The sequence below is a fragment of the Caloenas nicobarica genome, chromosome 4, assembly GCF_036013445.1.
Source record: "Caloenas nicobarica isolate bCalNic1 chromosome 4, bCalNic1.hap1, whole genome shotgun sequence".
NCBI lineage: Eukaryota > Metazoa > Chordata > Aves > Columbiformes > Columbidae > Caloenas > Caloenas nicobarica.
This window is the reverse complement of record NC_088248.1, coordinates 69,827,930-69,845,050: the sequence shown is the minus strand read 5'-3', so window position 1 is coordinate 69,845,050 and position 17,121 is coordinate 69,827,930. Positions and strand designations below refer to the sequence as shown.

General features: G+C 39.8%; 1 protein-coding gene across 1 annotated transcript in view; it reads left to right on the top strand.

The window, feature by feature from the left end:
* The window catches only part of CFAP99 (cilia and flagella associated protein 99), a 59,222-nt gene extending 45,260 nt beyond the window's left edge, over window positions 1-13,962 (top strand). Inside the window, exons 14-16 of the mRNA XM_065634512.1 lie at window positions 3,340-3,545; window positions 11,401-11,563; window positions 13,795-13,962. Coding sequence (XP_065490584.1) covers window positions 3,340-3,545; window positions 11,401-11,563; window positions 13,795-13,962 — 537 coding nt within the window. The remainder of the gene's footprint in view (window positions 1-3,339; window positions 3,546-11,400; window positions 11,564-13,794) is intronic.
* The last annotated feature ends 3,159 nt before the right edge of the window (window positions 13,963-17,121 follow it).

The following is a 17,121-nucleotide window of genomic DNA, read 5'->3' as shown; positions in this document are numbered from 1 at the left end:
CAATACCAAGCAGGGGATGAACTGATTAGGAGCAGACCTGTGGTGGACTTGGAGCTATTGGTAGATGAAAAAATTTACGTGAGCTGGCAATGTGCACCTGCAACCCAGAAAGCCAATCATATCCTGGGCTGTATCAAAAGGAGTGTGACCAGCAGGTCAAGGGAGGTGATTCTCCCCCTCTACTCTGCTCTCGTGAGACCCCACCTGGAGTCCTGCGTCCAGCTATTGGACATGTTGGAGTGGGTCCAGAGGAGGCCACAAAAATTATCATCGGGCTGGAGCACGTCTCCTGTGATGACAGGCTGAGAGAGTTGGGGTTGTTCAGCCTGGAGAAGAGAAGGCTTCAGGGAGACCTTATTGTGGCCTTTCACTATACAAAGGGGCATATTAGAAAGACAGAGAAAGATATTTTACTAAAGCCTGTAGTGACATGACAAGGCGCAATGGTTTGAAACTGAAAGAGAGTACATTTAGATTTGACATCAAGAAGAAATTCTTCCCCATGAGGGTGGTGAGACACTGGAACAGGCTGCCCAGAGAAGCTGTTGATCCCCCATCCCTGGAAGTGTTCAAGGCCAGGCTGGATGGGGCTTTGAGCAACCTGGGCTAGTGGAAGGTGTCCCTGCCCATGGCAGGGGGGTTGGAACTAGATGACCTTTAAAGGTCCTTCCAACTCAAATCTTTCTATAATTCTATATCTCAATTTCACGGTTCATTTATATTCACTATTACTATAGTACTCTGAGTAAACTAATACACTTTTGGTGATAGCTTGCCATGGTGGGTTTTTTTTTCTTTCTACAAAAGGCTTTTTCAGGCCTAGTGAAATTAAGTGTGTGTCCATAAAATTCTCATTCATTCTCATAATTTTTAAAGTACCCAGTTCTTCCCTTGACGGCACTTAAGTTGCTTGAACACCAGCATGAGTAAAGGACTTTTCATATTTTAGGAACCACTACGCTGTCTTCACCGAGTATTTTGGAAATGCAGACACTCAAAATATTCACCCTCTACCATTCTATACTTCTAGGAAATTCTCTTTCCTACACCTTTTGGGTGTCTGCTTGCCATGCTCAAACACTACTACTGGTATATATGACCTCTGGCAAAACATTTTCTTTCCACTTCCTATGAATACAACTTCATGGGCATTGACCAGTTTAAATTAGAAGCAAGGTATTACAGCACTTGCTATTTGCAAATTCACTCTAAATGGAAATCTGAGAAGCAGATAAATGATCATTTACTGTTTCAGTAACCTATGGTAGTACATATTTTTCAAAGAGATGCAAAAATAAAGACTGCTTAAGATTCAACTCTTATCAACCTTTTGATCAGTCTTCTACTGACGGCGACCAGTGTTTAGGAAGTGTTTAGTACATATGAGGAGCATGGAAGCAGAAACCACTGAGTCAAAATTGAAGAGTTGGAATTCAGGTGAAAAAAGATTGATGGTCTCTTCTTACTGACCCAACTTTCGAAGCTTTAGAAAGAGAAGCTATGGGGACCAAAACTGCAGGAGACACTCTTGGAGATCTTGGAGAAGTCCCCAGGGATGGCCACCCAAGACACCCTCTCCTTCACTGACAAGCTTGTGTCATTAGATTCTCCAGACTAACTAATCATAATAACTAACAGAATCATAATGCCTATACAGCACCGATGTTGTAGCAGCAGAGAGTAAAGCCTTGTTGTCTTACTCTATTTTGTGGTTTTATTTCCCCTGCGCCCCCTTGCCCCCACTCACTGTTTTCTGCATCTCACTTGGCTTTCCCCTCCTCCATGGACCCACCACCCCGAACAGCCAGGGGCTGAGCCCCAGGGGACAAGTACCTGACCAGGCTGCTTAGATAAGACCCCAGACCAGAGAAGAGGGACCGGACCCGGGTCAATTCTTGCAGCCAAACTGACAATCTGAGCATCTGTCTATGACGGAGCATCCTTCTTTTTTGGTTTGGTTGGGGGTTTTTTGGTTGGGTGGGGTTTTTTTGGCTTTTGGTTTTGGGTTTTTTTTGTCTTTCATGTTCTCTTTTGTAAAAAGCTCAAAAGCAGAAAGGCGACTACTATTCTGTCAACAACTCGCTCAGTATTCAAAACAAGGGCTTTTTTTACCTGCTAAAAAGGATTACTTGAAAAAATGAAGGCTCTTTAACTGAATAATTTCTCTCCATTAAAAGGATTGTAATGAGTTTTACTTACATGTTTATCATTACCACTTAAATTCAGTCTGAGAAATACAATTTAGAGGAGTGGTTGTTGTTTCAGATTTCACACCCACCCACTTCATCCTTCCCAGACTTTGTCATTAATTTTCTGTCACTAGTTCTACGTAACTGAGTAGAGCAAGGTCTCCATGTTTAAATTCCTAACCAGTGTTTCACTCTCAATGTTATACAGCTATATAGCAGGAGTCAGGTTAGCAGCGTGATTTCCTGCACCCATATGTTCCGTTATAACACGCCATGGTATTTTACAAGATACACACCAAATCTGTGTACCAAAACTATGTTAAGATAGACAATAGAATATCATTTGGTGTGAAATGGATTAAATTTTGCAAAGAAAGCTACACAGAAGCTCAATATTTGTGTGGGTTTATGCAAGTTTTCCACATATGCAGATATATATGTGTAGACCTAGGGAAAGGAAGAGTATATGTAAGAGAGAGGGCTGAAAACTTCAAGTGTTCACAAATCTGTAGAAATTATCTGTCTTCATATGCAAAATAAGGTGCAGAAGTCTCATTACATCTCAGAATCAGGGTCATTATCACTCTCATTGCAAAGTGGATTTTTAAAAGCCTTCATTAAACATTCAAGTTTGAATATTTTAACGTCAGGCATTAAGATCTGAATTTCCTGGGCACAAAGCATTGTTTAGTCCTAGTCTTTTTAGATAGAAATAGTAGGTGATGTGATAGATCAAATACATGCTTTGGAAACAGGTAAATACAAAAATTGCATATTTTTTAGTGTAAACTCTGTTCTGGTTTTACAAACTAAAACAAACAAAACAGTTTTAAACATTTTAAAACGTCAAAAGTCTAATTAAAACTAAAAGATAAGTCAACTAGAATTTTTTGGACAGCAAATACGTTGTATTTATTATTGATTACTGTATATTTCAATGCTTTTCCATGAAATGTTTTATGACCCTTGTGGTTTTTACACATACGAAAGAGAAGCTCTACAACCTAAAAATTAGGGCTGTCCCAATATTTCTTTAAGTCCAAATATATTCAGCACGATTTGGAACACAATCAAAATACTCTAGTTTTACTCATTTGCTCTCCCCTTGGTATTTACAGTGTTATTTAAACCTATATTTCATGTTCTCTAGACCGGTGGCCATGGTTTAATTTGTGAAATGTCGATAGTGGAACTACGTGAACGCCTCGCTCTACTCAGAGAAGCACAGAAGGCAGCAGAGGAAGAAAAGAGAGACCAGATAATTCACGAAAAACAAGCTAAGGAACAACTTCTTCTAGAAAAACTGGACCAGATTTCCATGTTCAGAGCAGAACTTGGACGAGCAGCTGCTCTCAAGTCAGTATAAAACAGCATGTGACATTTAAGACATTGCAACTTTGTTAATATTTTGCTAGCCCCTGGAGGAGAAAAACAAGGAGCAAAACATTGCCCTTTTATAAACCAGTGTGATTTTTGTCAAGGGTTACACGGAGGCCAGAATTTCCTTTTTATTCTCAAAAATAATTTGCATCAGATTAATTTAAGAATAATTTTCATCATTTATGGTCGAAGACACTCCATAAGTTGGTGTTGAAAGTATTGCCCCAGGATTCAGAGCCAATATCATATATTGAGAAATAAGTTCTGCCTTTCTTCTCTTCCTTTTCAGCAAATCAGAACTAATTCGATGTTATTAGAATCACTCTAGCTTGCCACTTAAAGGGGTCTCTCATTTTCATCTAAACCAATACAACAGGGCTACAGGTTTCTTCCTTGAATTTCACTAGTTATGTGAAAAGGCAGGCCTTATTCTAGAGTTCAAAATACTTTAGGAAAGAGATTTTCTGGTAACAATAATAAGTTATAAATTAAATATATTATAGCAGCAGATCAAAGAGAAAATTCTTCGCTTACAGGCTCTCTGATCAAATTCCGTATTCATTATTCACATTTATTATTGATTATCATATTTATTATTCATTGTCATAAACCATTATTATTATTATCCATTGTCCATAACCATTATAGATGCTTCACATATGCAGAAGACAGGTCCCTTGCACAAAGAGTTTAAAATCTAAGTTAAAGCTATTTACAAATAAAGCTGAGAAGGAAGAAAGCCTGTGTAAAAGTATAAAATATGGCACACTCCTTGATCTTACGCCATTTTTACTGTATCTTGACTACTTGCTACTGTTTTCTTGCAAGTTGTCTTTCGCTTTTTGCCTTGTGGGTTTGAGAGGTTAGTCTTCGTCTTGCCATATTTATTTTGCAAACATGTTCAGGCTGACATTCTGAAGACACGTATCAGGTTAAAAGCACACGTCTTCAGACGTGTGAGATTCATGTTTATTGCCAAGATACCAAAGGTGGCTTCCTAGAGTTCGATTCATGTTATTGATTTATCATCCAGTTCTAAATCGCAATTACAGAAGGCAGTATTGATGTGTTCATTTAGCTGGTTCTCACTAGTCCCAGCTCTAATTTGGTTTGTTGCTGATAGTTAATCTCCAAAGACTGGCGTTTTGCTATGTTAGTGCTTAAGAAGATAGTTTAATGAATTTAATGAATCAATAACTGCAACTGCAGTAGATTGACTGCATAGATCAGTGACCCTCTCTCCTATGGCATATATCGAGAAAAGATTTGAAGACTAAAGAACCTGGAGTTTGAGCTGGAAATACACTCAAATCGCAAAACATTCAGTGTTGCAGAGGCCTGTGGGAGCAACTTAAACCACTGCTTTCTGCTAGAGATACAAACTACGCATTAAGAACTGGTGTACTATCAATATATAAAACCTGTTTCACTAGTAACTACGACAAGAATCATTTGTAATGCTATACGTGCAGTCCGTGAATTTTGTATAGTGGTGGGTTCCTTTAAAATAGACTCTTTGGCTTAATTCAGATCTAAAGCTGTTCTGATTCTGAAACAAGCCATGCTTGAATGAGAAGCTAACTTTGATTCACTTTTTGTCCTGACATTTGAAATGCTTTTTAGAACAGACTAGCATGCCAAAGATGATAGAATCCAAATGAAATTAAACACTTAATTTGCAAGCTTCTCATCACACTCATGATAAGTAATACAGTAATTTTAATGGAGCCCTATTTGCTCTCCAGAGAAAATACAAAGTTTCATTATAGATGTTATAAGACATTTCTTTTCATGGCTCCCAGGCAATCTATGTGGCTTCTTGTGGAAGCATCAACCATAAAGAGGCATCTTCAATGTATACCAGAAATAATGTTCTTTGGAAGTATATTATTTCATGCATTTTCATCTATAATCCAAATCTATAGTGTTATTTCTGTCAATATAGGAATACAGCATGCTGGCCTATTTACAAATGCTAGACACTTTGCTGCAGCTTTTATTTCTCTCTAAACAAACTGTAGGCTTTGTATGTTAAACCTAATTTACAGATCTTGAATCCTGAAATATGCATCACGTCAGTGTGAGTGATTAATTGCTTGGGTTGCACTATTGATACACTGCACAGGAGACGTAAAAAGCAAAGTTTTATGTTTACAGAATGAATTCATAATTACAGGAATAGAACAGCAAATCTTACCAATGCTCCTCATAAGATAGCCTTATACATCAATAGAAAATTACATGTTCTATCTTAAATTGCATGATGTTGAAGGCTACTGCTTATCAACTAATGGCAGCTAAGCTCTGCTAAACAAATGTGCTTTAGTTAGTGTCAGCTGGAGTTTAATTGGGTCCCTACTAAGCAGGTTCCTTTCAATGTCATTTACAAACAGACATACATCAACACAAAAGAAGCACATTGAGCAAGCATATAATGAGCTATATTAAACAAAATAGGAAACGGAACATGAAAAATTACAGAGACATCAGCCTTTAATAGACTGCAAGCCATGACATCCATCACAGCAGTGCTTTTGTGAGTGCTTGCAGAACACTTGAGTCAGTATATACGCAGGACGTCCCTTTAATTGCCAGAATTTCACACAGTTTGAAAATCAGCACTGGCATATGAAGTGGACAAACATTTGAGTTCTCAGCTTTCCAGCATGAGTGCCAGAAGATTTACAAGTGTTTGAATATGTGCTAATAATGTACTGAAGTGATGTGCCTGTGTATGTCAGGTACAATTCCCTTTCATTCTAGTCAGGCTACATCTCCTACTGTGAGTAATTTAAGGCACTAAGAACCAAGCAACAGATCAAACCAGTTGGGGCTGAGGCTCCCTCTTTCCACATTATCTGTGGTTTGGGGGTTTTACTTTGGTCTTGGGACTGCATGCTCCCATCATCCATGTGGTTTAAAGCTATTCAGAGGAGAGTCATCTCACAAAACTTCACATTCTCAATTCCTGGCTCCTCTGCAAGCCCATCTAGTGAACCCCAGGCTATCCTTTTGTTTGTCTCGCACAGATGACAGTAGCACATCCACAGCCCCACCAGCCACTGGCACAAATGTGAGGTACATGGAATCCAGCCTTATTTCTGTTTTTGCTCATGTTCCTGCCTTGTTTGTTTTCCTGCTCATTTTCAAGTGATGTGACGGTGCCTGCTGCCCCAGCCTCTTCTCTTCCCCAAGTCAGGGCCACCCCTAGATGAAAGCAGGTTATGAGGAAGAAGAGGAGAAAAAACAGAAGGGAGGGTTATGGATGGATGACTGTGACAGTTCTTTCCAAGTAGAACGAGCTCCCCGAAGCAGGTGTTCCCTGGAGCGTCCAGGTCTGACTTAGGGGGTCAGTCCCTTTGGGGCAAGGAGGGAAGAATGGAGCCCCATCCTCCAAAAGCTGTAGGACTCCCTGGCAGCACAGCCCTGGGCTGCAGCACACAGCTGAGGGAAGGGGCAGCACATGGATGTGGAAAGATGGAACAGGCGAACATGTGCCATGCTGTCCCCATGTGTGGCTGTTGCTTCAGGCTTCCAAAACATGGCCTAGAATAATGAAAAAAGCTGAATAATTAGCAGTATAAGGGACTTCGGGTTTGTACTTTGTAATATTTGTGATTTCATTAATTTCAAAAATTTCATAAATACTTAGGGTTTTGCGCATGTTGGTAATAAAGAAGTAAGATTTATTTTCCAAGTCCCTACTGCTGGTAATCAGTTCTTCACAAGCATTGAAACAGAAGGACTAAATTTATCAGCAAGGATGGATCAGAAATATAAACATGTGAAGAGGGGCTGTAAAGAAGACACAGCCAGGTTCTTCTCAGTGGTGACCAGTAAGAGGACAAGAGGTACAAGAGGAAACACGGGAGGTTCCCTCAGAACATCAGGAAATACTGTTTCACTGTAAGGGTGACCAAGCACTGGCACAGGTTGCCCAGGGAGGTTGTGGAGTCTCCATCCTTGGAGATATTCAAAATCCACCTGGACACGGTCCTGGGCAACCAGCTCTAGATGTCCCTGCTTGAGCAGGTGAGTGGACAAGGTGACCTCCAGAGGTCCCTTCCAACCTCAACCATTCTGTGATTCTATGAATGAACTTCGATTATACAGCTTCATAATTGTTACTTCAAATGAGGAAAACACCGTTAGGAATAACAATGACTTCTCCACCTAAAATTACGTGCTTAATAAGTTAATTGTTTTGCAAGGGAGTCAGATTTTGAGTGCTTAAATCCCTCAAATTGGTACAAAATAGCAATCAATCTAGTAGTGTAGTGTTTTTAAATGTCAAAATGATGACTCCCTTAACAGTTAACAGACACGTTCATTTTCGTCCCCCCAATAACTAAGAATCATATCATGCAGGACAGAAAAAGGCAAGGTGCTTTGAAGTACAGGCAGCCCTTGTCACTGAGACTATGAGGAAATAATTTTTTAAAAAAGTTTATTGCACTATAAAGCAATTCTACTTCTGCTTTAAAAATACATATTTGTGTTTATTGCCCAAGACACCATTTTGTAAGGTGAGCTTATAAACACAGTCCTAGCTGTTTAAGTTGATCTTTTGGTGCCTAGAATGGTCAAGCAGCCATTTTTACTCCTTCTCCTACAAGTACTGGGTCAGTTAAGACTCAGTGTCACACATCTGTCTCCGTATACTTTTGATGCACAGCTGGAGTTTGAAAATGTAAATGAAGAAAGAGCATAATGTGGTTTTCAGGGGGAATCCTCTGTGCAGATCTTCAGATTCCCCATGTTTAAAACACAGCTGAGAAGACCTAATCCAACTGTTCCAAGTGTTTTCGTTTCCTACAGGAAAACCTTTAATGCTGCATTTCTGCTTCTTTAGTTATAGGCTGGATAACCTACTGGCCCTAGAGTCCATTTGGCCAGATGCTAAAATTTTGCGGTAGATAGTTAAATAATTACAAGGGATATGTAAATAAGAAGACGCTGGACTGCCAAACTCCATGATAAGTTTGTAAAACATGAAGTTAAAAAAATAATTATATATTTTTTAAATTCATCATACTTACTAAGGAGATCATTGAGACAACAAATATGGGATATCAGCTGCAGTTTACGATGCCTGGAATATTATTTTTAAGTAGAAAGACACATTTTACCCATCACTGATGGAATTGTTCTGTACTTTATCACAGTAAGGCAAAGTCTTTCTGCTGTTGACTGTACACATGGCTTACATGGAAAGTGAATTGTGAATGAAATCAGTGGTAGATAAAGAAATTTTCACTGTTTGCTTTTATATCCATATTCTGTTAAATCTTTAATCCCTTATTTTTCCTCCTTTGAGTAGTTTATCTGTATACCCCACACTTCTACAAACTTCGATAAGCACATTCAAGAATCCTCTAATCTCATTCCTTAACACTAAAAGGTTATTTCTGACAAAGTCACTAAGCAAAAACTAGAGTTTCTTAAAGTGTTTCAAATACATACGGACTTCAAAAATATTGCCATTTTTTTTCAAAGCCGTTGGTAGGGAAATATTTTTTAAATAATGGTGTACTCACAAAGGGACAGAAGACTCTTATCTGAGACCAAAAGAAGAGAAAATGAACGAATTCTTTTTTTGACCAAATATTTTACATTACATTTTAGGAACTAGTATGATTCTTAAAGATTGGTTTCCGTGCAAGGTGCTCATTCAATACTAGTAGCTGGTAAACAAAAGTAAAATTAAAATGGTTTCTGCATTTTTTTTCCATAAGTCATCACATAATTTTCTATTGAATCTGGAGAGGATTTTTCTGTCTATGTACTACCTCATTCTGACTGGCTGTTACCTTACTTCTTAGGAAACATTTGATATGGGGTGACGGAGATCGTATGAGCTCTTTCTGTCTTGAGTCCTGAAAGTTCTCAACTGACCTTATTCCTTCCTCTCTCTGAGTTTCAGCTGTGGTGTGGTGTGGCATCTGAAAATCTATGGGATTGGCACCTCTTTGGAATAGTGTAGATGACTGGCACGTGACTTCGTGTGAAAGAGGGCTTAATATTAGTCGGAGGTTAAGCAACTATTCACAATGTTAATTCAGAAGCAGCTGCTGCTGCTTCATGATGTTAAACCTCTTGCTGTATTTCCTGTAATTGTATTTACAAGAATGTGGATTTGTGTGTAATGAAAGGTTTTGTTGCTTAGTCCCACTGACAATATTTAATCATCAAGTGTTTACATAAAACCTTATTGTTATATTCTCCTATGCCCCATGGAATGCAATGCCTTGTTACAATGCAAATAGAAATAACCCATGTTCACAATTAGATTGATAGCACATAATTTTTAGATTTACAGAATAGTGTTAAAAATTAATCTCAGTGTAGCAGAGTATGTCACAGTATTAATGAGAACAAGGAAGTGTTATCCTAACCAGACAGCATGACTCAAGGAGCAGAGGTGTTCAGGAGGTGTCTCAGGAAAATGACTGGAAATAAGAAACTGTGCCCCTTGTTTAGAGTTCACAGTCACGTTTCAGAATGTGCCATGGCTCAAATCTCCCCTTCATGCCATTCCTGAGGATTTGGGAATCTCTCATTTCTCCCAAGATGAACAAAGTGTTTGGATCCCTGAAATCTTGATACAGACACTTTTTGAGGCAAATTGGTGGGTTTAGCATGAGAAGGAACTTCCTTCTTCCCCATCCTCCAGCTTCTTGAAAAGAGTGGGCCTCATACTGAAAACACTGTGGTGTCAGACCCAAGAGATAAGGGAATTCTGTTGTAAAGCAAGGGGCAGCCTGCCTGTGAAATTAGTGCTGCCACTGACAGAATAACACTCACAGTATCAGCTGAACGACGCCCCAGTGCACTCTGCTCTCAGTCATTTGGAGTCTTAATCTGGTTTCCAAGAACAACAATTGTAATGTTGTACTGCCACAATATAGGAGGACCTTTTACAAAACTTGCCAGCTGAGAGAAGTCATCAGATGTAACCTGGTTATACATTATATAGTTGTGTGTATTCTTTGGCAGATCTGAAACTTACTTTAACTCTGAATTTGGCCAGAGAATCACAGCTCCTCATGACATAGTATTAATATTACAGCTTGGTCAGACTGAGCCAAATTCAAGGGCAATGTTGAATAAAAGAGGAAGTTGGATGTAAAGTGAATCACTATGTAAGGTGGTGTAACCTACATGAAGAAGTCATGAGTAAATTGTGCCAGTTGGCTGAAAGTAAGCAAAACCAGATAAAATGTTAACTCCAGAGGACAGAAAAATATCTATAGTAGAAGGGGAAAGGAAAAAAAAAAAAGGAAGACTAATCAATAACCTCTCTCTTATGCTTTACTTTTATGCTGCACATGGTTCTATCAATTTATGCTCACCTAAACCCACTAACCTTAATAATTCACCACTCCATAGATGCTGAATCTGGGCATTGAGATTACATAGAAAAGGACTTGCCAAGGAATGCAGCAATTGAGATGAATACTAATGATCATATAAGGAAAACTCAATAGTTCTCTCAAGCAAAAAGCTGCAGTATTATCACAGTGTTTGCACTTGCTTTTTCTAAAGAATGTCATGTCAGGCTTGAAATACTTCAGATATTGTCATCATGGCATCCTGTGGGAAGAAATTATTCTATACTGTTTAGTAAAGCTGTTCTGTAAACAACAATAAGCAAGTTGTGAATACCACATTCATCGAGCTATATGATTTAAACCTGTATTGAGTCTAGCTGGTTCCCAGAAGCAAGAGCAAATTCATTATTCTCAAGATAATATATGTTCAGATGGATTTATTCTGTGAGTTGATATTATTTTACTTTCTCATTGCTTCTTTTTGGTTTTTTTTTTTACAGGCAAGAAGAAAAGAAAAGAAAGTCCCAGCCTGGTGAAAGGCCTATGAAAGATGAACGTATTTTAAACCTGCAGAAAAAGATTGTAGAAAAAACAATGGAGCGCAAAAAGCAAGCAGGACTCTTAAAGATCACCCCCCAGAAAACCAGCGTTGCATGGAGGAAGGTCTGGGAGTTCCATAAGGAGAAAAGCTGTATGACAGACCTGCTGCTCGCAGACCTTTGCTCAGCTGCCAGCACTGGCGGGGGGTGGAGGCAGATGGTGCCGTAAATGCCTGGCAATAGCAACTCCCTGTGTCCTGCCTCGGCACCATTTCTCCAAACCGTGGCCTTGACCTCAGCTTCTTGTCACACATCCTGCTGCCACAGAGCAGGGCTCATCCATATGACACGCTTCCCACTTTTATTACCACACACTCTCCTCCCACTGAAACAGCATCTTACCCCTGTCCCTGACTCTTGTCTTTCTCACCTTCCTCTCACACACCAAACTGGGACACTCCCCCCGAGTCTCACACAAGGCATATTCCAGGTGGTCATTCCCATGCTTTTTGCCTCACCTTTCCTCAGCCTGCTCCCACAAAACTGGATGGAAGCACCAATAGCCCGTAGGCTGTTCGCACTGGTTGTATTTCCTTGGCAAGTGTCTAAAGACAAGCAGTGAGGAACTGCTGCTCCTGCTGCTCCTTCTGCCATTGCTCATGCACGCCTAACATTTAGAAGTGGTTCATATCCCGGTGACAGCACATATGGAACACGGCAGTGAACATGCGTGATGGGATCACTTTTTAACAGCTGAACTAGCCCAATGCAAAATTAGAACCAAATCTCCCAATCTGTTAAAATAATAATTCTTTAGCTATTTTGTCAGAAAGTTAGATGAAGCTGAATTCAATGAACAGGAAAACTGTATGTTTCATGTGTGTATAGTTTAAAAACCAAAATAATGCAATCTTTCAGAGTATCAATGCCTGCTGCCTTCAGAATTCCCATTTCAGGCAAGGGAAACATGTATATTATACAGACAACTAGGTCTATCCCTCTCAGCAAAGAAAACATGGAAGACCTATTTGAAGAAAGCTTTTCCTAAACTGGGATGACTTTCTGAAGTTTTGAACGCATGCTTAAATGCTTTGCTGACTGGAGTCCAGAGTAAAGTAGGAGCAATAAATGCAGACTTCAAAGGAAAGCACCCGTATAATTCACAATTTTCACCAAGATTTTTAAAATAAACAAAGATAAATTATAAATTCCCAGGTGGAACTTTTTCACTACCTGATGTGGGTCTGCATGAGTGCTCTGGTGTCATGTGAATGAGCAAAAAGGCCAGGGTTCGAAAGTTGTTTTGATGGTAGATTTTGTTTTTTTATTGAGCTTAGCTTTACACAGTAAGTCTCTTAAGATTCACAGTGCTTTTGTGTATGTTCTGCTCAAATGTTAAGACATCTGAAAAAAAAAAAAGGAAAAAATTCAAGGTTACTATAAATTATTTAGCTGGTTTAGTGTATCTTCCATCAGGTCTGCTCAGCTCTGCATGACCCTATCAAAACGCTACTGGAGGGAAGTGGCTCAATTCCAGTCAGATACGTTCAGCAGCATCTTTTTTCCAGTTGAACTGCATATTGCTGAAAAGGGTGTTCGTGTGACTATAGGAGAAAATTCCTCCCTTAGTTACAATGCAATAGGTACCTGGCATTCAGTCTGTACTGCCTTTTAGTTTCCCCAATAAGTAGAAAAAAAAAGACACTAACCCCTTGTATTAAGGTTCCAAGTCCAGGCTGTGGCTTCAGTTGTGATGGTGCTTTAGGTCCAATGGGTTTGTGCTGATATAAGTCAATGTAACATTTGTTTATAAATGACTAGGACATTCTTTATAAAACCATTTATATTGCAATTTGGAAAAGTAACCGTAAGAAAAACTATCATGAATGAAAAAAAATGTTAATTTCCATCATTTTAAGCAAAGAATCAGATGAAAAAGTAGCAGTTTTGTGTTTGTCCTGGGGTTTTTTTGGGGATGCTCCCTTGTGAACCCAGCTTTTGAACCAGAAACCAGTAGAGTCTGATAGGATTTGTGCAACTGTTCCTTTATGAGTTCAAGAATAAACTGTTGGCAAAGAAAGAAGATAAGGCAGCAAACCATTCAGATGTAGTTTTATCTTGATTTAATGTTTTGTGGAGTGTTGCAGCTGTGTTTAATTAATCTTAAACTGGACAACCCACTCAAGTTACCTTTCTATTCATCATGCCCCATTTGAGGGTGGCAAGTTTCACAATCCTGTTGGCAAATAAACCGCGTTGCCAACCAGCCAGGTTATCAAAGAGAAGTTCAGTGTATCCTCTAAAGATAATCGCTATAGTCTCTGCACTCCATTCATCTGTGTGTCTTTTCCGCAGGATTCTTTGGAACAGAACCGTTGGAAAGAACTGGAAGACAGTCGGGAACGACAGGTCAAGATCCTTCAACATGGCTTCATGGCCAGAGAAACGGCTCAGAAAATGGCTGCCTGTGAGGCAGCAAGAAGGGCACCTACAGCCCGCGTATTGCACTCTGAAGTAAAATAAAATACATTTGGAACAAATTCAGGCCTGCTGGAAATCTCCCAGTGTGCCTGCTTACTAAAAGGTTGAATTTTAATCTTTACTTCACCTTTACAGTGTCATTCGAAAAATTTGGGTTGTACAGGCAAAACAGAATAAAAATGTGTTAACTTTTTGTAATAGAATTTTATTTTTAAGCTATAATGATAACATTTCTTCTGTTAGAATCAAAAGCTTCAAGAATCTGAAAATTTACTATCAAAGCTCGTAGAGCAGAATGGCAAGTATCTAGGTAAGAATGCCGAAATCTGTATTTCTGTTATCATTGTATACTATGCCATGGTTTGCTATGCTCATCTTCCAAAAGAATAAAAATGAGGGCAAAAAACAAGCACTATTTGTGTACATATGCATCTTTTCAGGAGGCATAGTCAGCCCAAGTTCCTAACACGTCTTACCTGACAGTAACTGTGTACAGTTACTGATGATCCTCTGATCATCAGTTTCAACAGCAGTTTTAGAGGATGAGGAAAAAATTGAGAAGGTTTAGATGATGCGATAACCTCCAGGAGCCAGAGATCACATTCAGTGACCCAGACAGACCGTCCCTCTATTTGCAGATGTGAATCTCTTGAGTCTTTAAACAGTGGAAGGAGAACATAACATTGTTTGATCATTTTAGGGACGAGCTTCCAGAAAAAGTCAAAATCCTGTTACTCACCTAGAAGATAATTTGCCCTCTATGACAATCTCTATACTGTGTAAAACAGACTTTAAATCACAAGACTTATACTAGGCACATGGCCAAGGAAGATATACATCTGAATTAAAATCCGCACAGCAGTAAGACTATGTAATGTATTTCTACTTTAACTTGATGCCAGTTACTAAGTGTTTAATTATGGCTATTGCAAATATTTAAATTGAAGGAGACTGTCGCTGACATTATAGTCAGGCAGCTGCATTTTTAATGCTCTCCCAACATTACATTTCTGGCTTTTTACTGAAGGAAGCCTGATGGAATTCTTTTGTTGCCACCTAGCTGTGGAGATCACTTCCACAGGCGGATAAAATTATTTTTCATTCAAAGTAAATGCTACCGTAGCCGACTAGAGTAATATAGGACTCAAGCTCAGTAGGAAGAGTTAAGGAATGTAGGAGAGTGAAAAGAAGGAACAACAGCAGATCTACAGAGAAGATGGAACTGTGAAACCGTACCTAGTAGAGGATTCTAACAGCTTAAAATGACAAGCCCTTGGTGGCAGGGAGTTCATCTTCCTTTGCAGTTGTGCAGCGTTCTGCTGCATTTCGTGCCAGAACAAAGCCGAGCTGTGACTGTAACACCTTGGTTTTCCAGAAGCCAGCAATTAACAGAGCTGGCAGCCATGGGCTGGGATATTGCACAGCTGAATAGTACCTGTTTACCTTTTTGATGTCTCTTGCATTTTGAGAAAAAAAAATAAATCATCATTAAGCAAAGAGCTAGACAGGTAAGTAATATGGAAATCATACTGCATGCTTCTTCCCCTGTGATGTTAGACCCAGTTTTCAAAATTCTTACTGAATTGCAATCAAGCTGATTCACAATGATTTTCTTCTCCATATTTTCCCTGCTCTCAAATGAAAGGACCGAGGAATAGAGCAAGCTCAATAATCCAGCTGTGGAATTTTTACCTTCAGAAGTCACAAATGGCCCTATTGCTACTTTAGAATCTGATGCATAAAGTCATCTTCAGAATCAGTGTTTTGAGGAACGTAAAAGAATGTGAGTCTTTCAGGAAAAATACTGATATATTCCCATATTTTATATCAATATAGCCTATTGGTTTTTCAGTGATGGCATGTCTTGCAACAGAATACACAGGATAACATTAAAAATACCACGGTCCTCCTGACAAATGTGAATAACTTGATGTCAGAGGCAGCAGACCCTGTCCAGAATCACTCTACACGTGGCCACTGGAGCACCTTCCAGGAATGTGGTGCACAGAAACCTGAGGTGATGAGCCAGCAAAGGGCTGGTAAAATTTGTTTGCATTATGTTACAAAAGCAGGTGTGATGCCACTGAGGCCAGGTGAGCTTTGAGGCAACACTGCTGCCTTAGCTAGAGATTGTGGCACAGCCCACCCACAACCTGGTCAGATAATTGAGTCAGCAATGCCTCGACACTCATCATGCTCCACGGAAACGCAGGTGCATGAATAATTCATGATTCATTTCTTTACACATTTGTTACACTATTTGCAGCCAAGAAGATGAGGTTAAGGGAACAAGGCTGACTCTTAAATCATCCAATAAAACAGACTTGCAAAATCAGAGGTTTCACCTGTCTGATCTTACTGACAGCCTCATTAACAAACCCTTTCAGTGTTGAGAGCTGCACATTCCAGAGGTCTCTTATTAGAGTGTAAATGGCCAAACCACAAACGCTTTCAGGTGTAATTGCGGTCTAAGAGGCTCACATTACCTGAGGAAGACCAGGGGGTTTCAGCCCTGTGTGAGCATGGGACACAGGGCACCTGTGACACGGTCACTGCTGGGTGGCACGTGGCTCCTCCAAACCAGCTCCACTAATGAGGCAAAGCCCATGCTCGGTGACTCTCTGGCCAGACAATCCGACTTGCCCTAAAGAGAAAAGATAGTTTATTATTTAAACAGAACCAAAGACACAAATATGTTGGAATGGCAAGTAAAAAAAAATAAATACCTGGTACAAATCTCAAGCTCTGTTCACTCTGGGGAGGAGAAGACACGAAAAGTCACCAGGAAAGGCTCCAAGTTGATGTACAAAGAGCGAAGCAGCCGAGCACGGGGCAGTGAGAGGGATCCTCACATTAAGGGAAAGCAGGTGGGAAAAGCCCCTTTGGGCAGCAAGCTGAGGGCATCGAAAACACCCCTGCAAGGGCTCGTAATGAGTTACAGAGAGGATCTGGAGTAATTATGCCACAGACAACAGGTAACGACGTCCCAAGTTGATGGTTCTGCTTAATTTCACTCAGTACACTGGAAACATTTCCAGAGGACTGACATAGGGGGCGAGGGGGAAACCCCCAAAGCTCACACAGCACCCCCCGCCATACAACAACATTGCAGAACACAGCAAAAGCACAGCCCTGCCTCAGCCATCCCTTTCAGAGACGGTCAGAACTGAGCTAACCCTGAGACCGAGGAAAAGTTCACAG